Source organism: Armigeres subalbatus, chromosome 2 (genome assembly GCF_024139115.2).
Source record: "Armigeres subalbatus isolate Guangzhou_Male chromosome 2, GZ_Asu_2, whole genome shotgun sequence".
NCBI lineage: Eukaryota > Metazoa > Arthropoda > Insecta > Diptera > Culicidae > Armigeres > Armigeres subalbatus.
This window is the reverse complement of record NC_085140.1, coordinates 20084033-20108547: the sequence shown is the minus strand read 5'-3', so window position 1 is coordinate 20108547 and position 24515 is coordinate 20084033. Positions and strand designations below refer to the sequence as shown.

At 41.7% G+C, this 24515-nt stretch overlaps 1 protein-coding gene across 1 annotated transcript in view; it reads right to left on the bottom strand.

The window, feature by feature from the left end:
- Positions 1 to 11228: 11228 nt before the first annotated feature.
- LOC134218118 (uncharacterized) overlaps positions 11229 to 24515 on the bottom strand; it is a 31065-nt gene continuing 17778 nt past the window's right edge. The window contains exon 4 of the mRNA XM_062696984.1: positions 11229 to 15626. Within this exon, the coding sequence (XP_062552968.1) occupies positions 11354 to 15626 (4273 nt within the window). The 3' untranslated portion in view covers positions 11229 to 11353. The remainder of the gene's footprint in view (positions 15627 to 24515) is intronic.

Below are 24515 nucleotides of genomic sequence, written 5' to 3'. Positions count from 1 at the left end.
TCAAATCGTTTGTCAGATATGGCCAGTGCTATCGGCAGGTGCCTTGCTACAATAGATGGTAGTATCATCATCATCATGAATAATAATTCACGTATATCGACTTATCAATTTTCAACCTTGCTAACAATCATATTTTTTTATTAATTACAACATGGATGCGTTACGAAATCAAAGTAAAATTTAGGATACTTCGACAGAAAGGGTAAAAATTAAAGATGTTCGGTGTTTTAGAAAAATAAAACAGTTCTTCTGATGCAAGACCATGATGAAGGAGGCTGGGTTCGATTCCCGGTTCGGTTCAGAAAGTTTTCTCGGCTGGGTAGTTTCATCGTGTCAATAATGCAAAAGTAATATCACTTTACTTTGTGATGGGCAACTTTATCAACGCGAGAGAGCTCAATCACCACCAAATCCAAATGATATTGACAGAAAAGGAACCAGAATACGTAGATTTGCTGTATTAGCGGGAAATTCGCTGACTTAGCCAATGCTTGAAAGATTTTTTTTTTCTTTTCGAAAGGAAATCGCACTCTCTTTACCAGATAAAGGGAAATCAAAGGTCGAGCTGAATGATCTTGAATAGGTGAATGGATAGCTTCTCTAGTAGATGTCACCAAGCATTTTGTTAACTTGAATATAAAGCTGCAAGGCAAGGATCTACACGTCGAACTTTTATTTTCCAACATTGAAGTTTTTAAAACAAAATTAATATATTGGCACAGTATGTTTACTGGAGTTTTCAACACGGATAAACTCAGAAACTCATTAATGAGTAAAAAAGTATGTGACTGTCAGAAAATGGTGAAAATTTGACAACTTTAAATGTGTGAAAAAATACACATTTCGAGAATGTTGTATCGGTTTGAAAATGATTGTCGTTTACTCCTAAATGGGTGAAAAAATACACTCAGGAAAATCGACACATACTTTATGGCAAAAATCCATGTATTTTGAAATATGCATATCATGTGTCGGCATATACCAAATTGCATACAAATTCACACATGGATACGATGACCCACATAGATAGTATGTATGAACGCTCATGTAATTCATGCGGGCGCATGAAATATATGTGTCAAAAATATGGAATGCATTTGGCAACCCCCATTGCAAAAATCCATGTGTAAACTCATGAATATAATGCGGAGTTTTTTGTGAGTGTACTTAGGAGACAAGTTTGAGCCCATCACAAAGTAAAGTGTTTTTTACATTAAATATTATAGTTTTAATTTGATTTGAGTTGCTCAAGTTTAATTTTACGACCATTTACGACCGTTAACAACATGGGGGTGCTAGTATACGCAAAAGTAAGTATGCACTTTGTTTTTCGCTTCGATTTTCATTCCTCATGTTCGACAGTGCGTGATCTCTCTTGTTTCGGACAGCAGAACGATCGCGCGGTCGGCCGAATTATTGTGTTCTGCATTGCGCGGCCGGTAATAAAATTAATCAGTTCTGTGCGTGATCTCTCTTGTTTCGGACAGCAGAACGATCGCGCGGTCGGCCGAATTATTGTGTTCTGTGTTGTGCGGCCGGCGATAAAATTAATCAGTTCAGTGCGTGATCTCTCTTGTTTCGAGGCGGGCTTGGTAGTCATATGGCTACTGCTTCTGCCTCATACGCAGGAGGTCATGGTTTCAATCCCAGGTCCGTTCCATTCTCCTACTTTTTATCTTTCTCTTTATTTCTTATGTTCTAGCAATCGCTAGAACTGGAAATGGACTTCATACCATTTCCATTACTATTCCTATACCTTCAACTTGAGTATTCTAACAGTAATCTGCTAGAATTGGAAAGAACTATAGAGCCCGTTTCCTTCATCCAATTAGAAATTCCATCAGTTACCTTCTCCTATCTATCACATTGGCAGCTCGTTAACCAAGACGGACCCCTGCCTCCAACCTAACCCAAAAATTCCAACAAATTCCGCATGAACTCGTGTAGCAAGTGCAGAGGTATATTCGGCTTGCAGTGGGCGAGTGATTGCATCATCATTTCCTCCCCTTCCCTACATTGACTTGCATTCTGACGTGGCAGGCGCCAGTATGACCTAACAAATGAGATCACCAGTACTTGTACATTGAAGATGTATGCTAGTCCCAAGCAAACATCTGTTGGTTCCTAATGCAAGAACAGCTGATCTGGTCATAATGGAGTAGCAACTACGAGCAGTCAATCAAGCTCAAGCTCAAGCTCAAGCTCGATTTTCATTCCTCATGTTCGATATAATTTGTTTCAGCATGCAGGTGTCACGGGAGCACACAGTTCACCACGGATCCAATTGCTGCTTCTTCTTCTTCTTCTTCTTCTGCTTATTGGCATTATATCCCCACACTGGGACAGAGCCGCCTCGCAGCTTAGTGTTCATTAAGCACTTCCACAGTTATTAACTGCGAGGTTTCTAAGCCAAGTTACCATTTTTGCATTCGTATATCATGAGGCTAGCACGATGATACTTTTATGCCTAGGGTAAAGACACTATATACAAAGACGCGAAATCTGATCCTTGAACAAACAAATCAACCGGCAACATCGAATGCGCAACACTGCAGACACTGCATAAACTTTCCAAATTGGTCCATCAGATTTTCAAGTTTCATCAATATTGAATTAGTAACGCGTTCACCAAGCCAAATCGGGTTGTGAATTCATGATAAACAAGTAAACTTTATTTCCAACCATTTGTTGTGGTTGATTTGCTCAAAATGATCAAAAAATAGTAAAATAATAATCGAAACATGTGTTTTTATGATAATTGAAATAGCCCTTACCAAATGTTAGGCGTGATTTTTTGGAATGACAGGTCTCTTGCTCGATTGGAATGACACTGACAGTAAATTTGGAATTCCAATTGGAACATTTCCTGTCTTTGTTTATAGTGTCTTTAGCCTAGGGAAGTCGAGACAATTTTCAATCCGAAAATTGCCTAGACCGGCACCGGGAATCGAACCCAGCCACCCTCAGCATGGTCTTGCTTTATAGCCGCGCGTCTTACCGCACGGCTAAGGAGGGCCCCAATTGCTGCATTTTCTGCAAAAACCCAGCAGGGTAACACAAGGGTTTTCGAGTAAAAAAATCCAGAAAAAGACGACATGGCATCCCAGAAAAAAATGACAAAATTCGCACAAGATACGCCGCCTTTTTCAGCTTGGAAAATATTGTGTCGTTCCCTTTGGCGAAAACATATTATAATGTGTAAATACACTTATATTGTCGGTGCTTATATGGCTTATAAATAAACTTATTGTGTTCATATTGTTTCATTTGCTCTTTTATTTTAAAATTAGAAAAAATATTCAAATTATCGGCCGCGGCCAAAAAAAAAAAATCCCAAAGCGAGTAAAATTTACCCATTCAAAGTTCTGAATCATTCTCAAAAATGGGTTAAAAAAGCCCCATTTTTTGACACATATTGCGTTTACTCATTAAAGAGTAAACAATGTTTTACTCATTTTATGAGTAGATCCACTTATTCTTCGAAAAGAGTGAAATTTTACCCATTAATGAGTTTCTGAGATTGTCCGTGAAGCATATTTGCTGATTTTTGAGAACACAGTAACAAAACTTTCATTTTATCAACACCGTTTACTGTTATAAACAATGTACCTGAAATATTTCAAATGGTGATTATTAACCTCCAATGTAAAAACAAGCTTAAATCTATACAAGCAACCTCTTCGGTAGTTCCGTTACCTTTTGCTCTTAAGGACTCTTTATCCAGGACAACAAATCTGCTCAACACAAAAAAAACTGTTCTTTCTGGTAGTAGCGTCATATTAATGAAATAAACAGAATGAAGAGCTTGAGCTTGAGCTTGAGCTTGATTGACTGCTCGTAGTTGCTACTCCATTATGACCAGATCAGCTGTTCTTGCACAGGGAACCAACAGATGTTTGCTTGGGACTAGCACACATCTTCAATGTACAAGTACTGGTGATCTCATTTGTTAGGTCATACTGGCGCCTGCCACGTCAGAATGCAAGTCAATGTAGGGAAGGGGAGGAAATGATGATGCAATCACTCGCCCACTGCAAGCCGAATATACCTCTGCACTTGCCACGAGTTCATGCGGAATTTGTTGGAATTTATGGGTTAGGTTGGAGAGGCAGGGGTCCGTCTTGGTTAACGAGCTGCCAATGTGAACCTACTGTTCAATATAGCGCTCGAGGGAGCGATTAGGAGAGCTGGTGTGCAAAGAAGCGGTACCATTATCACAAAATCGCATATGCTCCTGGGATTTGCGGACGATATCGATATTATCGGAATTGATCGCCGTGCCGTGGAAGAGGCTTTTGTGCCTTTTAAGAGGGAGACAGCGAGGATTGGACTCACGATCAATACCAGCAAAACGAAGTACATGGTCGCTGGCAATCAACGTGGGTTCATTAGTGGTGGTGGTAGCGAAATAGTGCTGGATGGTGAAAAATTTGAAGTGGTAGAAGAATTTGTGTATCTTGGAACATTAGTGACGTGCGATAATGATGTTACCCGCGAGGTGAAAAGGCGTATTGCAGCTGCAAATAGGGCTTATTACGGACTTCGTAACCAGCTTAAGTCCCGTAGTCTGCAAACGAAAACTAAACTCGCGCTGTATACTACTCTGATTCTTCCGGTGGCTTTATACGGCCATGAAACATGGACGTTAAAGGAGGCTGATCGGAGAGCTGGTGCTTGAGCATCAGGTGTTTGAGCGTAAGGTGCTGCGGACAATACTCGGCGGTAAACAGGAGAACGGTATCTGGCGGCGTCGCATGAATCACGAATTGTACCAGGTATATAAAGGGCTGGATATTATTAAGCTTATACAACACGGCAGACTACGGTGGGCTGGTCACGTTGTTCGTATGCCGGAAGAACATCAAGCGAAGATAATATTTAGTAGAGAACCCGGAAGAGGCCGCAGGCTTCGTGGAAGGCCGCGTACACGATGGCTTTTTGCAGTTGAAGAGGACCTGAGGGCGCTCAATGTTCAGGGCGACTGGAAGCGATTGGCCCAGGATCGAGTCCAGTGGAGAAGGATACTCCATTCGGCGTAGGTTCATCGAAGAGCTGTAGCCCATCAAGTATCAAGTATCAAGTAATGTGATAGATAGGAGAAGGTAACTGATGGAATTTCTAATTGGATGTAAGAAACGAGCTCTATAGTTCATTTCCAATTCTAGCAGATTACTGATAGAATACTCAAGTTGGAGGTATAGGAATAGTAATGGAAACGGTATGGAAGTCCATTTCCAGTTCTAGCGATTGCTAGAACATGAGGAATAAAGAGAAAGATACAAAGTAGGCGAATGGAACGGACCTGGGATTTAACCCACGACCTCCTGCGTATGAGGCAGAAGCAGTAGCCATATGACTACCAAGCCCGCTATAATGAAATAAACAGAATGAAGTCGATTAAAACATCAAGGTCAATCCTAAAGTGAGTATTATTTGCTTTTATATAATACAACATCCGCCATTACGCATTTTTGTCTCAGGTACCCCCAGAGACCAGCAAAGGTACCCCCAGGGGTACATGTACCCCAGGTTGAGAACCGCTGGTCTATAACATAGTGGAAGCATGCAACTTACCTTTAACCTCAGGGGCTGCCTACTCTGCCGTTCAAGAGTCGTCGATGGTTAGGTTGGGCCCGCGCCGTCGCTAACTGTTTTAACAACGCCAGCGGTTGGGGACTAGGTATGAGCGTCGTTGGTCGGACGCCGGGATATTACGTCCGGCACTCACGGAACACACGCGCCGAGACGGGGTACCCGCGTCTTTATAGCTACAAAACTAGCTAACACACTGCAAGCCACAAGCTCACTTTCGTGTCCACGACTGGTACAATTTTTCGGGGCTTGATTTAGGGGTTCACTTTTCGGGGGCACTGAGATGGCCGCTCTAAAGGCCGGCTGTTTGGGACCACACTGGACTATCGCTTTACCGACTACCCTTTCTAGGCACACGCTTTACAAGTATGGTTTATTCACTACGGCCAAATGATTGCGGAATCTAACGTCCCGAAATAACTTTCGTTTCCCGGCGGATTCCGGATTATCACTTGGGGTTCCGAAATCACACGATCACGCACTATCGGTATTGAGACATTATTTTCGCCAGTCGCACAACTTTTCGGTTTGGATGCACGGTACAGACTGTCTCGAATAAAAACTCATTTGACCGGACTCTTCACACACGACCGTATCAATGGCTGGCTCAAGCGAAGCCCAAAAGAGGACGAGCAATGGAGATGAGTCTCCACCGAACCCCAACCGTTTTCCCCATTCTTTTTCTGTTTCCGTCAGCTCCGCATACCAACTGTATCGTGTGACTTTGGTAGCAGAAACTTGGAAAGTTTTGGTAGCAGACGGCGTTCAAGTGGGCAGATAAAAATGAACAAATTTTAACAAAACTAATTCCTAACTCCTAACGCAAAACAAAATACATGTATATTTTTTTTAGAATATTAATTTTAATGGGACGTGATTTCATGTTACAGGTCTAGACGATTGAAGTCGCTAGCCGCACGACTACGAAGCCCACAAGCCATCCGGTTTAAAATTGAAGGCAGCTTCCCTTCCATTACACTAATGACAGGAAGGTTGGAAATACTCGCTACGTGCGGGTATATGACTTGCCACCGGAGGTGACAGATCACGAGCTTTCATCAGTGATGTCGAAGTTCTGAAATTGACACGAACTGTGAGTAAGCGATTTCCATCCGAGTTCCAGCTTGACATGTTCACTGGTGTACGCGGGCTCTACATGAATGTCGAGCAGGATATTCCTGAGGTAGTTTTCTTCAAACACCAAAAAGGTAGAATTAATTACACAACAAAAAAAAAATTGTAGTATCACATCAGATTTGATGCACATCATCGCCGTCGTAAATTGTATGTGTTTTTACATCTGTTTTGTGTAACTAAAAGTGACGTAATTGGCATTTTTTCGTCAAATTTATACTATGTAAGACGTAATATGTTCAACGTAATGACAAAATCGACGTAATAACCAGCCAGCAGAAACCTCGCTTTTGGCAACTGGGTTAGGGGTTTTCGGGAATTTTCTTTCATGCTTCTAAAATACATTAAAAAAAACAGATTAATCCACCTAGCGGTGATGGTGCCTTTCTCGTTCGTTCAAAAGGTTTGGCTAAATCTAAAATAACACCAATGTGTGGATTGGTCTTGTTTTTCATATTCATTTATAGGCATAACAAAATTTCTCGCCGAACGCAACTTGTTGCAAACAAATCGGATGAGCATAAGTGCAAAAAATGGGATTTTATTTTGTAGTTTTAAAATTTATATTTTCGCTATAACTTCTGATCCAATTGTACGATCCGGCCAAGTTTCTACAGGAAACAATGAGCCAAGATTCTGCGTCGAATGCAATCCGTTGCGAGCGAATAGATGAAATCTAAGTGCTAAGAAAGAGAGCTAGACTTTTTTGCACTCTTTTTAACAATAAATAATATTTTGACTATAACTTCTAAGCCCATAGTCCGATCTGACCAATTTTCAATAGGAAACAATGGGACATTCTGCGCCGAATGCAATTTAATGCGAGCAAATCGAGTGAGGAAAAGTGCCTGAAAATGAGTGACATTTTTTTAGCGATTTTTCCATAAAAAATTGTATACGTAAAGGCTATATGATCACTCCAAAACCAAACTTTTGATAGAAGGCTCGGAGACCCATAGTGTTATATATCAATCGACTCAGTTCGACGAATTAAGATGATGTCTGTCTGTGTGTATGTGTGTGCGTGTGTATGTATGTGCGCAAAATAAAACTCACTTATCTTTTAGGCACTTATCTTGATCTGATTTGTTTGCAATAAGTTGCATTCGACGGAAAATCCTGTATCATTGTTTCCTATTGAAAATTGGCTAGATCGTACTATATCTGATGAACGAGAAAGGCACAAACACTGCTACGTTGATCAATCAAGGTACGAGAAAGGCAAAAATGGTATAATTATCGATTCCATAGTCCGATATGGCCAATTTTCAATAGGAAACAATGGGACAGGATTCTTCGTTGAATGTAACTTGTTGCGAGTAAATCGGTTAAGGATAAGTGCCCGAAAAATGAGTGACATTTTTTGAGTCGTTTTGCGCACACACACACATACACACAGACACACAGGCTCAATGTCGAAAGATGGTGATGAATGGCACGAGAATGTTGTTAAAAGACTATGATTAGACCTATATCAGGCTGGGAGCTGAATATCTCATGGACAAGGGAGAACAGATCCGGGGGAGATTCCGCCGCCGGGATTTTTTTTCGCCGGTGTACGCCAGATCCATCGCCGGGGACTAGGCCGAGTAGATCGCGACGCGTTGAAGGGCCGGTTTCGGGTCGTCGAGGCACCATTGAACCGGACGCTTTGCTCCACCCAGAATCTCTGGATCGACTTCGGCACTCGTCCGGTAACCCGTTGACGTGAGAAAGTGCATAGGACCTGCTGACCAGGTGTATTAGTAGTGTTGATAACAAAATAGCCTTCCAAAAATGCGGGCCTTCGGTTTCGGGGGAGCTTCCGCCGCCGGGGGACTGCCCGTCGGAGTAGGATAGATCCGCCGCCGGGGATTATCTGAGTAGAGTGCGACCACGTTGAGAGCTAAATGGCTCGAAAAGGAGATGGTGCTGAATGGCACGAGGAAAAGATAAAGGGCTCAAGACTTTTGTGTGCTTACTGGTACAAACAAGGGAGCCAAATGGCTCAGAAGTAAATTGAACATCGAAAAAAGGCGCCGTGAAACGTGCCATTTTGGGAGGAGTTAATTTAATACTGCCTATCCCCCAGAAGTAATACTGGAAGGTTCAGGGTATTAGGGGAGAGGGTAACTCAAGTAACCTTCTGTTACTTGGGTGGTTTTAGTGGGTCCGGCGGTTCGGCCTTCTGCCTAACGTGTCAACCCCACTCCCTAACTGATAATTTCAGGTGTCTGTATGCCTTCACCCCTCTATAAAAAAACACACACACACACAATTCGTCGTACTGAGTCGATTGGTATATAACACTATGGGTCTCCGGGCCTTCTATAAAAAGTTTGTTTTTGGAGCGATCATATCTAGACCAACATTTGAAAAGGGCGTAACAGCCAAAATTTATTCCTTCTGCTTCTTTGTCCACATTTATAGCTATATATGTTGACGAAGAATCAGAAGGAATAAATTTTGGCTGTTACGCCCTTTTCAAATGTTGGTCTAGATATAGCCTTTACGTATACTTTGTTTACGAGAAAGGCAAAACGTTTCGCTATTCTGAGAAATACCAACTTTGAGAATAATGTCTCAAAGTTGGATCCCAGTTCGGAACCCTTTAGGAATTAACGAAAATTCCTAAAAAACCTCAAAAGCCAATTAAAGAGGGAAATAAAATTTTATTAACAAATGGCGAAAAGACTCAAAAACCTGCTTAGCAGTTCGAGAGTACCCATAATTTTAGTCTAGGTCTCACTAGTCCAATTGAGGATCAAGTTACACGGAGCTTCGAAGACATTCTCAATCAAGAGAATGTTTTTGACCCTTCGTTGGGAACTAATTTGGATGAAGTGAGATCTATTACTAGAAAATTTAAAAATATGAAAGCCTCGGGTGATGATGGTATTTTCTACATACTTATCAAAAAACTTTCTGAGAGCTCTTTATCCATTTTGGTTAATTTATTTAACAAATGTTTTCAATTAGCATACTCCCCAGATAAATGGAAAAATGCCAAAGTTGTTCCAATTTTGAAGCCGGACAAAAATCCAGCTGAGGCTTCTATTTAACGCTTTCTTCAAAAAGCAAATTGTTTGAAAAGATTATTTTAAATAGAATGATGGTTCATAATAATGGAAATTCTATTTTTGCTGATGAGCAATTTGGTTTTCGCGATGGGCATTCAACCACTCATAAGTTATTAAGAGTAACGAATTTAATTCGGCTCAACAAATCGAAGGATATTCGACTGGAGTTGCTCTTCTTGATATAGAGAAAGCATTTGACACTGTTTGGCATGAAGGTTTGATTGTAAAATTGATGAATTTTCATTTTCCTCTGTACATTATTAAACTGATCCAAAATTATTTATCAGATCGCTCACTGCAGGTAAACTATCAGAATTCTAAATCTGATAGATTACCTGTAAGAGCTGGTGCTCCTTAAGGCAGCATACTGGGGCCCATATTGTACATACATTTTTACTTCTGACTCACCTGATTTACCACCAGGGTGTCAAAAATCTTTATTTGCAGATGACACGGGTCTCTCTGCCAAAAGGCGAAGCCTTCGTGTCATTTGTAGATACCAAAAAAGTTTGGATATTTTTCCACTTTCTTGCAAAAATGGAAAATTTCCCCGAATGCTTCCATAACTCAGCTTATAATTTTCCCACATTAGCCGAGAGCTTCTTATTTGAAACCTTCTAGCAGACATATTGTCACTATGAATGGGGTTCCATTTAGTTGGTCTAGCGAAGCCAAATAGTTAGGATTTCTGCTAGATCAGAAATTGACTTTTAAAAATCACATTGAAGGCCTTCAAGCCAAATGTAACAAATATATTAAGTGTCTATATCCACTTATAAACAGAAAATCAAAACTTTGTCTTAAGAACAAATTTTTGATTTACAAACAAATTTTTAGACCAGCCATGTTGTATGTTGTGCCAATATGGACTAGTAGCTGCAATACCAGAAAGAAGGCACTACAGAGGATTGAAAATCATTTTTTTTTAAATGATTCTGAAGTTGCTTCCGTGGTAAAGTGCCAATGAACTTAAAAGAATTTCAACAACAAATGTCCAATAAAATAATTTTACAATTTTAGACAAAAATCATTCCAATCTTCTATTGCAACGATTCGCTCCTTGTATCTTTAGTATAAATTGAGTTAAGTTTAGTTTAAGTTGAAAACATGTTAATTCCTACATGGTTCAATTCAACCAGAGGAAAAATCCTAACCGCCAGAGGCAATGGAAGTGTATTAATATTAATTAAATATGAAACATAGCAAATAAGGATGATAGTGTTAAGAAAATACGGAACACCTAGTCTAATGATGAATGCATGTATTAGATAATTAGCAAATAAAATTGGGTAAAAAAAGAAGCAATACAAAGCACAATTACCCTGTTGACTAAACGGGTTTTATCATTTTCCGATTGTAATTAAAAACTGCCAATCAAACTGGAAATTCCAAGCAAAGCGGGACACCTACAACTTATTTAAATAAAAGGCATTATTTGCTAGATCGTCTCTTTATTAATCATGTGTATATCATATTGATAAATCAAGTTATGAAAGATATTATAGCTAAATGGAATTAATTTCGTCAAACATCATATATCATATATCGTTCTGAGCAAGCAGTTCAAATCAGATATTCTGATAAAATCTTATCGATTCCGCATGTTTTCTATTGGATTCTTGTAGTTTCCTTTTCTTACCTTCAGAAGCTGTTGAAGTATTTCGCACCCTGGATGCTTTCAAATATGTATAATTGATTTCATTGAGATGCATATTACTATTAATCAAATTAATTTTCTTAAGATGCGATTGACAAACGATTAATTCGTAACTCCCCAGATGATCTTTTCGAGCGGTACGTCCTTTAATTTGCGTTTCCTCCTTGTCGTCCAGCGAAAAGAACGTCTGTATTACGTGAATGCCGCCATTTTTTTCCACTAGAAGTGACGATTTATAATCCACTCCACGACCCATGGCCCGCGATCCTAAGGTAACCGTCCGGGTTAGACCAGCCTCGGCGATGTACCGTTCTCTGATTCCGGGGTCAGTGTTGATCGTAATTTTGTGCAATCGATCAAGTTGGTTCTCAAAGAGCCGCGTGAACCGGTTGATCTCGATTTCGTCTTCGAAAAATACAATTACCGATCTGTTGGCATTGATGATGGAATTCACTCGAGTGAATATCATTCTTCGCCAGCTGCTTTCGTCCAGAAGACATTGGAAATTTTCGGTTTGCGAGAATATCAGATTTGTGCCGCCGAAGTACGAAGGCATTATCGACCGACGCTTTATATTGTAGTTATTTTCGATGGCATTTTTCTCATAAGGGCTAAGACCTGTAAGCGTACCGGTGACACCCAATATTAGGGGATAACTTTCCGGTAACTTAGAGTACGAAAAAGAAGCAGAATCTAATATCAAGTAACCGAAGTTCAACGAAGCTCCCACCTTTTCAATGAAAGCGGTTTTACGTAGCTTGAAATAAACAAATGTATTGAAATACCCACGTAAGCAATGACTGAATTGGCCAAGATTGTCAGTTGTTTCTATTTTCCCAGAATCATCAATTCTGAAATTACAAAAAAAAATATCATCTATTGTTCGATTATGGACATTCTGCGCAAAGCTTATCATACTCCGTAAGTGTTTAAGAAACAATGATTCGTTCGTGTACATATTACTTGATGCTTTGTCATGATCATACAAAAAGTAAGACCCATTCCGATACATGAGTGATCTAAACTCAACAATGTCTGAAGTGTATGATGAGTCTATGAATTGTCTGACTCTGTTCTCAACGTCATTAGGATAGCATTGAACCAACTCCCAAATCATTTGTTGAATATGACCTAGTCCTTTAATGTTCAGCGTTTTACCATAGTCAGAAGTATTGCCATAAAATGTGTCTATGAAGAAAACATCGACCTCGTCAATCAGGAGTACTGAGTCAGTTAAATCATCCTCATTTGTACTATATTTACTGTATGGAAGTCCGATGCATTTTCTGATATATTGTTCTGATCTACCACTAAGAGTGCGTATTTGATCACATACCACGTCATCGATTGTTTTGTAGGATATCTTCGATTTGATAGAGAACTTTTTGAAGAAACCACAGAAATCATCCGAATCTCGTTCGGTTAAATATTTGCTGTAACAGACAACATCTACTTTATGGCCATACAAGGCGAGTATCGCCGCCACTAGACCAAGAGTGAGTGATTTACCCTGGCCAGTCAAAATTTGTGCCAGGTGCTTGTCAACGCCGGTGGTCTTGTCGTCAACGCACAGCAGTCTCAGAACACTGAGTATTTGGATCGGATGCGGTTTCAAATAGTTTCCTGAGTAAGCGACATCCATCGAAACCATGATGGACCACACAGCTCCCAAGCCGGCAAGAATTTTCGGAATAGTCGTCTGCTTCAATTCTTCGGTCCATGTGGAGGAGAACGTAGGGTGGACCTTTTCGTGAACGGCATGAACGATACTTAGAATTCTTTTATCGCTGTCCAGCTCACTATTTCCAAGCAAGTATATCTCGAACTGATCATTATATAGTTCGAAACATGACTTTAAAATTGATTCGTTAAAATCGTCGTTATCGCGGCTGCACAACTCTAGAGCCATATCGATTCCAATAGAATTCTGGTTACGGATGTACCAGAACGAGTCTTTAATCAGTGACACTCTTTTGGTAAAGTTTTCCATCGAGTCACTGTCTTCAATAACACTGCAAAAAGGTTTGACAGTTTCTTCGAAAAATTTGTCAAAATCAACGTAAAGTGGCTGCTCCTTGAGGTACATTAGCGAGCTCCTAATTGCATTTATCAGCAGAACCGTCGCATTCAGCTGGTCCTCTTCAGTTAGCACACGATCATTCTTCCATTGGGATTTTCGTATAAGACCAATCATGTATTCGAGAAACTCGCACACAATCTCTATTTGATAATGCTTAGGTACTCCTATTCGAGCACAAATCTTTACAAAAAATTCGGACGTTTGTTTTGAAACCTGATAGCATTCATTAAAAGATCCCCTCAAGCTGTTTTTAACTTTTGTTATTACGTTTTGCTCGAGTAGAGAATTCTTGATGGCCTCATCACGAATCCGCACATACCACTCAAAGTTAAGCTCTTTCAAATCCATAAGAAAGTCGTTGAACGACCTGAAGAATTTTGTTATGCCATCCGAATGTATTGTTTTGTTCAAAACGTGTGATATGAGTTCCATGAGTTTGGGCTTAATTTCATGATTCTGTTGATCCAGGCTGGGTATCGTAGGAAGAATATCATTGAATCTCTCCCAGAAATCTTTAAATACATCTGTAACTGCTCGATATTGTGTGAAAGCTATGCGGTCGCCGAGAAATGATTGACGCATGAAGCATATCTGTCTGTCTAGGAACATTTTATTCATTTCATTGAGACCGTATCCCGATTGCTCTATTTGAGCGACTAACTCCAACGTATTATGTGTCAGGGTGCGTATCGATTCAAGCGATTCCGAACGCAAGTCTTCAGAAGACAAGCAGCTCTTCAACATTTCCGCTACAGAGGAATATTCATTTATGCGATGCAAGTCTTTCTGGAAAATATACACCATCGTGAAATCTGCCACATAGAGCCAGATAAGATGTTCACTACATGAGCTCTCTGCCGGTTTAAGAAGCTCGATTTGCATGTCGTATGGATAGTTTAGTCTCACAGTCGGCTTTCCAGGCTCAAAGTGATTTGCCAGTTTCATGAGCATCTCCAACTGCTTTTCAAAACACTTAGAAAGTATCGATTTCATTTGATTCTTAGCTGGGAACGTCATAGTCCATTGGCCATTCTTATAGTCAATAACGCTTACAATTCCAGGATGTTCCGATATTAGGCGATTTTCAATTTCCACCATGCCTTTACATATTGAAAAATAGACTCCATTAACTAAAGGCAACGAATTACAATAATCGTTATGTTTCAGTGCGTTTATTCTTTCAACAAATCTATCCAGAATTTGTGGGAGAGCGACGCTTATGACAGTATCTTTCAAGGAACATTCTAAGTCATTGAAAAGTTTAACATCGTCTTCTCTCAACATCATGAAGCAACACAGCTCTAAATTGCAAAGTTTACTTCCAATTGGAACAGAGCACAAATTTAAGAGATACGATTTATACTTCATGTACACCTGTCCCAAAATATCTTTGAAGCATTCATTATTTTGAATTATTTTTTTGAAAGCTTTCCATCCTCTCTGAAACAAACTTCTTTTTTCCAGTTTAGAAGAACTCCCAACATAATCATTGATAGCTAACTTCAACTTTTCACTTTTAACAAAAGCATTTGAAACAACATCTCCAGCAAAGGCTTCCGTCATTCGGTTCTGGTGCAACTCTGAAATTCTCCACAGCTCCAATAAGCATCTTCCAGAGTTAACATTTGTAGCACTTTCAGTCCCCAAACGGAACAGCTCAGATCGGAAGGACTCCAGTGCGTTCGCAGTCCTCTTCTGCAGTTCGTCCAGCAATACTTTGTCTATTTTCATTTCCTTCAAAAGTATCATCTTTGCAGAGTTGAAATTGGATTCATTGTTGAGCTCTGCAATTGACTGCATAGAGACTTGTGCTACAAAGCTGGATCCGTTTGTGATTAGGCATTCTCGGCCATGCAGCCGCCAGGTGGAGCCGTCGTGGTCAATAACGGCTGAATACGGAATTCCACTGGAATTGGGTTTTCGATGCTTTATATACTGTTTCGCGTTGCCGTCTGTAAGCTGACCTCGGTGCATAAGAGTCCATCCATACATTTTCGCACGCAATGCCTCCATAGTTCGTGGGTTTAAACTTTGTTGCTTAATTCGAAAATTGTCCGATGCTTCAGAATAAGGCCTATTATTAGGTTTCTTTTGATTGGATGTCCTGTGAAATATAAGATAAAAGCGTCTTAGTGGTAATTACACAATTATGAGATCACTGTTTATTCTTCTATTCTCTGCCATATATTTTTGAATCATCATATTTTTACGCGTTTGTTTATTTGGAAGCATCATGTTTCTTCTCGAGCCAAGAGACTCGTGAATTAGCCGAGGTTAAGGTGTACAATAAAATAGTAGAAAGGGAAGGGAATTTAGAATGCTTAAAAATACGATGCTGACGTTCTCGTGGGGTAAAACGAACTATTATGGAGGGGTTAAGCACCATGTCAAAACACAATTGATTTCAAAAATTCTTTAAAAAATACCTGTTGGTCTTTTCCTACATTGCAGTAGTCAAATAGGTTGCTCGTTAACTATAGTTTCTTAAATATTACGTCAATTGTGCTAAACTTATGTTGTTTTGTTTTTATCACTATAAAAACAAACTACCGAAATAATTGGACGTAGTTGCGACATTTTTTCAAGGTTAGTCCTATTATTGCGGTATTGCATGTAATTCTTATGGAGATCGATACCTTAGCACTATCGCAATAACAGGCTCAAAGGATTCAAATTTTTAAAGAAAAATGTTGATTTTTCATAATTTTGAACGGAATTTTGTCAATCAAAAGCTGTTCTAGTCGTTAATTCGAAGAGTTTTAGCGTATCCGCAATTGTTTTTAATGCTATTATATCCAGAATGGACTAATTTAACACTATCGCAACATTAGGACATGAGCTGTTTTGGGACATCGCGATGTGATCTTTGCCTTTCTTTGTTTGGATGACATCAAAGTTTAATGCCTTTATTCTTCTATTTCTCATTTTTATTCCTTGTCCGATTCTGTTTTTCTGTACCATGTATCACGAAGCTCTGGCCATCTGAAAGATGCTCTCTGACGCACCAAAATCGAGCCCGACGCCACGTGAGCCGTTTTCAACGTCAAAAGCCCGTATGAGCAGCTGAAATAGCCAAAACCCAGATCGCTATCCCGTCCGTCCTGTATTAAGTAATTTTTAACCTTGAGTCGCCAGGAGTATTATGGAGTTCTGTGCGTGATCTCTCTTGTTTCGGACCGCAGAACGATCGCGCGGTCGGACGAATTATTGTTGTTGCCGCTGGCTACACTGCTCGAAGTAATCCGTCACAGGTGTCATCTGAACTGAACCTGGCACATGGCCTGTCAAAAGGAGCAGAAGACAACAGAGGAGGGGAAAATTGGCATGTGAATCGCAAGCATAGTGGCAAATCGTTTCTCTAAAATCTAGCTTATTTATTCTTCCTAAACCTATAAGTAAATACCTAAAACTATTTGTGAATTCGTTGATGAATTGAATGCAAAGCAGAAAGATGTGAGAATAATGCAAACCTAAAATTATATAAAGCTAATTAAGATTACTATTGCAGCTTACTAAAAGAGGTTAAAACCTAGAATCTAGCGTGTAGTTAAAAATATAGTTTCTGCCTAAAAGTAACTTAATCTAACATGCAAACTAGACTACAATCTAATGATTTCCCTGTTTATAGCTAGGATACTCGTGAACTGAGTCGGGTTGAGTAGAGGGATAGTCTGCAAAGTACGAATACCGAAAGTGTAAGCTATCAAATATGTAATCTAGAACTTCCGCTAACTAAAATATATTTACAGTTTAAAGCTGTACCACAATCTACCTAGCGTGTTTGGTCCTGCTGAGAACCCGGTGTCTAGTTCCCCTTCATACTCCCCGCTAACAGAGCTTTAAAACTTTCGACGATGAGTACTATCTCGAAAAACAAATCTCCTACATCGCCAAAGGTAGGACAAGAGGGAGGCTGCGTAAATTGTTCGCGCCCCAATTCCTACGACAATTTAGTACAATGCGATAATTGTGACGATTGGTGGCATATGCGATGTGCAGGAGTGACTAGCTCAATATCGGAGCGACCGTGGACCTGTCCCACATGCCTGCCACTAAGTGTGTCGTCCTCTGGTAGTAACGCTGCACGTATAGCACTCCGACTGAAGCAACTCGAAGAAGAGCGCGCAATCCAGCAGCGCGAATGGGAGGCGGAGAAGAAGGCTTTGGAGCAGGAAAAAAGGGCCATGCAAGAGAAATATAAACTGCTGGAAGAGCAGTTAGCAGAAAAGGAGAACGGATCTAAACGAAGTCACGTAAGCCGGCGCTCCGGTATGCAGAGAGTGAGTGCTTGGGTCGAAAACTTAGCTGAGAATGAAGAATTAGAGGGCGCCGTCGGCGGAGAGGTCGGCGGAGAAGAATTAGCGGAACGAGGTAGATTAGACCAACCGAAGCCAAGTAATGGACCGTCAATGGAAGAACAACCAAATCAACCGACGATGGCTAATACTTCAGTGAATAGAATGTTGCTGAATCAGCGGCGAAATACTGGCGCGTACCCTAAAAGTGCTCCGAAGTATCCAAATCAAATCGTAGGTTGTATAAAGGCAACCCAAGGTAATATTAAACTCCCTGCACCCCCCGTACTTCCACCAGGTAAGCCAACAATTAGCAGTAAGAAAATCGAGGAGCCCTCCTTTCAACCTACCAATGACTCATATAAAGATTTGCTAGCTAAATTAGGCTCGATAAGCGTATCTCCTAATATTGAACATTCTCCACCTGTTTTTGGTACAGAGCCTCCAATACAAGGCCGTGTCCCTACTGTTTCTTTTCCTGCAGTTGCGGAAGGAAACAAAACTTGTTCAGCACAAAGAGGCAATACTCAACTTCGTTCTGATAATATTCAATCAAGTTTGTCTCCTGCATTATGCGCCATGAGTGTGCCTGAGCAGGCCCCTTCCCCCTCGCAGTTAGCCGCGCGACAAGTAATGCCTCGTGATTTACCTGTGTTCACCGGTGACCCCGCGGACTGGCCGATATTCATAAGTGCGTTTGAAAACACAACCGTCGCGTGTGGGTACTCTAAAGTGGAAAACTTGACAAGACTACAGCGATGTTTAAGAGGTGCAGCCTACGAATCAGTCAGAAGTCGTCTCCTGTTGCCAGAATCCGTGCCTCAAGTTATCAGTACTCTGCAACTTCTCTATGGACGCCCGGAGCTGCTAATTAGTGTGCTATTAGAAAAGGTGCGATCAACTCCAGCACCGAAGGCCGAGAAACTCGAGACTCTAATGGAATTCGGAATGGCCGTGCAAAGTTTATGCGACCATCTTCAAGCAGCTGGTCAACAGTCCCATCTAACAAATCCTTATCTGTTGATGGAGCTGGTGGAAAAGCTTCCGGCACACGTCAAGATGGATTGGGCCAACTACATGCAACGACATGTGGAAGTGAACTTGAAAACGTTTGGAGACTTCATGAGTGAAATTGTGATATCAGCAAGCAAGGTGACGCTGTACTCTGGAGGGTATGGTAAAAGCGGTTCCACAGATAGGACGAAAATTAAACCCAGAAGTTCAATGAATGCTCATTTGGTTAGACCGGAACATCCGAAACAAGAAGAGAAGTGTTGTGTTGTATGTGAGGAGCGTGGACATTATGCTCGAGACTGCGACGTTTTTCGTGCTTTTTCTGTCGATGACCGTTGGAAAACGGTACAAATCCACGAGTTATGTCGCAGTTGTTTAAATGCTCACGGAAGAAGGAGCTGTCGCAACGCCAACCAGTGTGGAATCAACGGTTGTACATATCGACACCATCGTTTGCTGCATTCAAATAGCAGTAGTCAACCCACAGCAGAAACAAGTGCGCGAAACATCGAATCGGCTGGGAGCCATACGCACCGTTTAATGGAACATCCATTGCTCTTTCGTATTTTGCCAATTACACTTCATGGACCTTCTAAGACGGTAGATACGTACGCGTTCCTAGACGATGGATCGCATCTCACGCTTCTAGAAGAACAACTCGCCAAGGAACTCGGAGTTAGGGGTAGAAGTATGCCTCTCTGTCTCACGTGGACAGGAAATGTTTCACGCGTAGAAGCCAACTCGAAACAGTTACATCTTGAGGTGTCTGGGGCAAAGCAAAGAAACCTTCTAAAATTGAACGACGTTCGCACAGTGGAGAGCCTTGCACTGCCTGGTCAAACCTTACGAATTGAGTCTCTTAGAAGTAAGTTTGAACATCTGAAAGGTCTGCCTATATCTAGCTACAATAATGCGATCCCTCGTTTACTGATTGGAGTGAATAATCTGCACGTAACAGTTCCATTAAAAGTGAAAGAAGGTGAAACAAATGGACCAGTGGCCGTCAAAACTCGACTGGGATGGTGTGTATGGTGGAGGAAGTAATCCATCGTCAACGTCACTCAACATTCACACATGTGAGTGTAACAACGATCGGGACCTCCACGAGATGGTGAAGAACTATTTCACTCTGGAAGATGTCAGATCAAGCTCAACCGAACCATTGATCGCAGTGGAGGACACGAGAGCTCTCGAAATTCTAAAGAGAACAACTGTTCGCATTGGCGATAGATTTGAGACGGGGTTATTGTGGAAACAAGACGATATCGAGTTTCCTGAGAGTTACAGCATGGCAATTCGTAGACTTGAATGTTTGGAACGTCGAATGGGAAAGAACGCCTTTCTGAAAGAAAATTTGTGTCGGCAAGTAGCAGAATATCAACAGAAGGGATATGCTCACAAGATCAGTGACAAAGAGATGCAGACAGCTGATCTCAAACGGGTTTGGTACTTGCCACTCGGGTCGGTGGTTAACCCGAAGAAGCCAGAGAAAGTTCGTCTGATTTGGGATGCAGCGGCCATGGTCGATGGAATTTCTCTCAACTCCATGCTCCTGAAAGGTCCAGATCAGCTAGCATCCTTGACAGGGGTGTTATTCCGGTTTCGCCAGTATGCTGTAGCGGTAACGGCGGACATCAAAGAGATGTTCCACCAAATAAGGATTCGAGAAACCGATCGGCACTCGCAGAGATTCTTGTGGCGCGATGATCCCGCAAAGTCAGCTGAGGTATTTGTAATGGACGTCGCTACATTTGGGTCATCTTGTTCGCCTTCGTCAGCCCAGTATGTTAAGAACAAGAACGCCAAGGAGTTCGCCAAAAAATTCCCGATTGCTGCAAAGGAAATTGTCGAGAATACATACGTAGACGACTATTTAGCTAGTTTCTCGTCAGAAGCCGACGCAGCAGACACGGTTGTACAAGTTAAAGCGATTCAACGAGAAGGTGGCTTTTTATTGAGGAATTGGCAATCTAACAGCGGTGTTTAGGAGAACCGTTGGAGAAAGGAAAAAGACATCTATTTCACGACAAAAGTCAAAATTTTGGGCGAGTCCTAGGTATGCTCTGGGTTACGGATGAAGATGTATTAAGTTTCTGTACGCAACTAAAGGACGATGTACAGCAAATCATCTGCAGTGACGGACACCCAACGAAAAGACAAGTACTTCGCTGCTTAATGAGCTTCTTTGATCCATTAGGATTATTGGGGTTCCTTCTAGTCCATGGTAAAATATTGCTGCAAGAGATTTGGCGTACTGGAACTCAGTGGGATCAGGTAGTTGAAGAGAAACAATTTGAATTGTGGCAGAGATGGACTTCGTTACTACGGAAAATAGCCAATATTAGAATACCTCGATGTTATTTCGCTGGTGCTACAGAACTCGACTATCGGAAGGTGCAAATACACGTGTTCGTGGACGCAAGCGAAGCTGCCTATGCGGCAGTAGCGTACTTCAGGATTGTAGATATAAATGGAGCAGCACGTTGTGCGTTGGTGTCAGCAAAACTAAAGTGGCGCCACTGAAGCCGTTGTCTGTACCACGACTGGAGCTGCAGGCTGCGGTTCTTGGGACTAGATTAATGCGGTTTGTCCTGGATTCCCACTCCTTTAAAGTTGCAGAGCGCTACTTGTGGTCGGACTCGTCAACGGTACTGTCGTGGCTTAAAGCAGATCCAAGGAAATACAAGCAATATGTGGCCTGTAGAATTGGAGAAATTTTATCGGTGACTGAAGTTAACGAATGGCGGTGGGTACCAACAAAGTTGAACCCTGCGGACTTAGCAACAAAATGGGGAAGTGGCCCATCACTGGATGTAGGAAACATTTGGTTTGGAGGACCGTCATACCTATTACAATCAACCGAAGAATGGCCAAAGCAATTGTTCTCGCGCCAAACAGTTGAGGAGGAACTACGACCATGCAACGCCCATTACCAAAGTTCAATGCGGTTACCAATTATCAATTATGAACGATTTTCCAAGTGGGAGAGGCTTCTGCGGGCTATAGCCTATGTTCACAGATACGTGGGTAATCTGAAGAGAAAGCGTCTTGGTGTCGCGATGGTTGATAGTTTCCTCACACAAGAAGAGTTAAGGAAAGCCGAAGTAACGTTAATCGGGGAAGCTCAGTGGCAAGAATTTCCAACAGAAATGACGATACTTCTTCGCAATCGGAACTGCTCAGAAACGGAGAAGAGAAATCTCGATCCACGTAGCACATTACACCAGTTAACGCCGTACATTGACGACAATGGAATTCTACGATTGGACGGACGAATAAAAGCGGCACAAAATGTGTGCAATGACACGAAATTTCCGGTGATTCTTCCAAGGAAACATCCGCTCACCGAACTTATGGTGGAACAGTATCATCGGATGTTCCAACACGCCAATTTTGAGACTGTAGTGAACGAGATTAGACAGCGGTATTACGTGCCACGACTCAGGACAGTAGTTCGCAAAATTAACAACCGATGCACGGTTTGCAAATTACAACGAGCAGCTCCTCGAGTACCACGAATGGCTTCACTTCCACCAGCTAGGCTCGCAACGTACACCAGGCCCTTCACATACGTTGGTCTGGACTACTTCGGGCCTCTGTCGGTGAAGATAGGGCGCGGCGGTGCGAAAAGGTGGATAGCACTCTTTACCTGCCTAACCATCCGAGCTGTTCATTGTGAAGTAGTGTATGGGCTTTCTTCGGACGCATGCATCAAAGCTATACGTCGATTTGTAAGTCGCCGTGGTTCACCGGCCGAAATCTATACAGACAACGGCACCAACTTCCACGGCACTGAACGGATTTTGATGAAGGAGATACAACACGGTGTTGCTGCGACTCTTACAAGTACCACAACTAAATGGACTTTTATTCCTCCGTCGTCGCCCCACATGGGGGGTGCGTGAAAACGTATGGTAAAGCAGGCAATGATGGGTGCTTACCGCTGTGACAGAAAGCTGGACGACGAATCACTGCTCACTTTTGTCGTCGAAGCAGAAAGTATAGTTAACAGTAGACCGCTCACCTATCTACCACTAGATTCTGAGGAGAGTGAAGCACTGTCTCCCAATCACTTCCTTTTGGGGAGCTCACGTGGTGTTCGACAACCTGTTGCAGAGCCAACCGACGATTCAGCTGCGCTGAAGAGTTCCTTGCACATGATTAGACATCAGTTAGACTGTTTTTGGAAACGATGGATTAAGGAGATGCTGCCGACCCTGACGAAAAGAACGAAGTGGTTCGGAGAAGAGAAGATGATAGAAAATGGCGACCTCGTTTTAATAATTGATGACGGCGTTAGGAACAACTGGATTAGGGGACGAGTATTGGAGGTCATACCGGGCAGCGATGGCCGCATTCGCCAGGCGGTAGTGAAAACTGCGAGGGGATGTCTGCGTAGATCTGTCGCTAAGCTAGCAGTCTTAGAGATATCGGATGTTGGTAAAACTGGGACCGGTGGCCAGTGTTACGGGGGGGAGGATGTTGCCGCTGGCTACACTGCTCGAAGTAATCCGTCACAGGTGTCATCTGAACTGAACCTGGCACATGGCCTGTCAAAAGGAGCAGAAGACAACAGAGGAGATAAGGGAAAAATTGGCATGTGAATCGCAAGCAAAGTGGCTAATCGTTTCTCTAAAATCTAAATTATATATTCTACCTAAACCCATAAGTAAATACCTAAAACTATTTGTGAATTCGTTGATGAATTGGAAGCAAAGCAGAAAGATGTGAGAATTATAATGCAAACCTAAAATTATATAAAGCTAATTAAGATTACTATTGCAGCTTACTAAAGAGGTTAAAACCTATAATCTAGCGTGTGGTTAAAAATATAGTTTCTGCCTAAAAGTAACTTAATCTAACATGCAAACTAGACTACAATCTAATGATTTCCCTGTTTATAGCTAGGATACTCGTGAACTGAATCGGGTTGAGTAGAGGATAGTCTGCAAAGTACGAATACCGAAAGTGTAAGCTATCAAATATGTAATCTAGAACTTCCGCTAACTAAAATATATTTACAGTTTAAAGCTGTACCACAATCTACCTAGCGTGTTTGGTCCTGCTGAGAACCCGGTGTCTAGTTCCCCTTCATACTCCCCGCTAACAATTGTGTTCTGCATTGCGCGGCCGGTAATAAAATTAATCAGTTCTGTGCGTGATCTCTCTTGTTTCGGACAGCAGAACGATCGCGCGGTCGGACGAATTATTGTAATCTGCATTGCGCGGCCGGTAATAAAATTAATCAGTTCTGTGCGTGATCTCTCTTGTTTCGGACCGCAGAACGATCGCGCGGTCGGACGAATTATTGTGTTTTGCATTGCGCGGCCGGTAATAAAATTAATCAGTTCTGTGCGTGATCTCTCTTGTTTCGGACCGCAGAACGATCGCGCGGTCGAACGAATTATTGTGTTCTGCACTGCGCGGCCGGTAATCAAATTAATCAGTTCTGTGCGTGATCTCTCTTGTTTCGAAGCGGGCTTGGTAGTCATATGGCTACTGCTTCTGCCTCATACGCAGGAGGTCGTGGGTTCAATCCCAGGTCCGTTCCATTCTCCTACTTTGTATCTTCCTCTATATTTCTCATGTTAGCAATCGCTAGAACTGGAAATGGACTTTCATACCGTTTCCATTTTATTCCTCTACCTTCAACTTGAGTATTCTAACAGTAATCTGCTAGAATT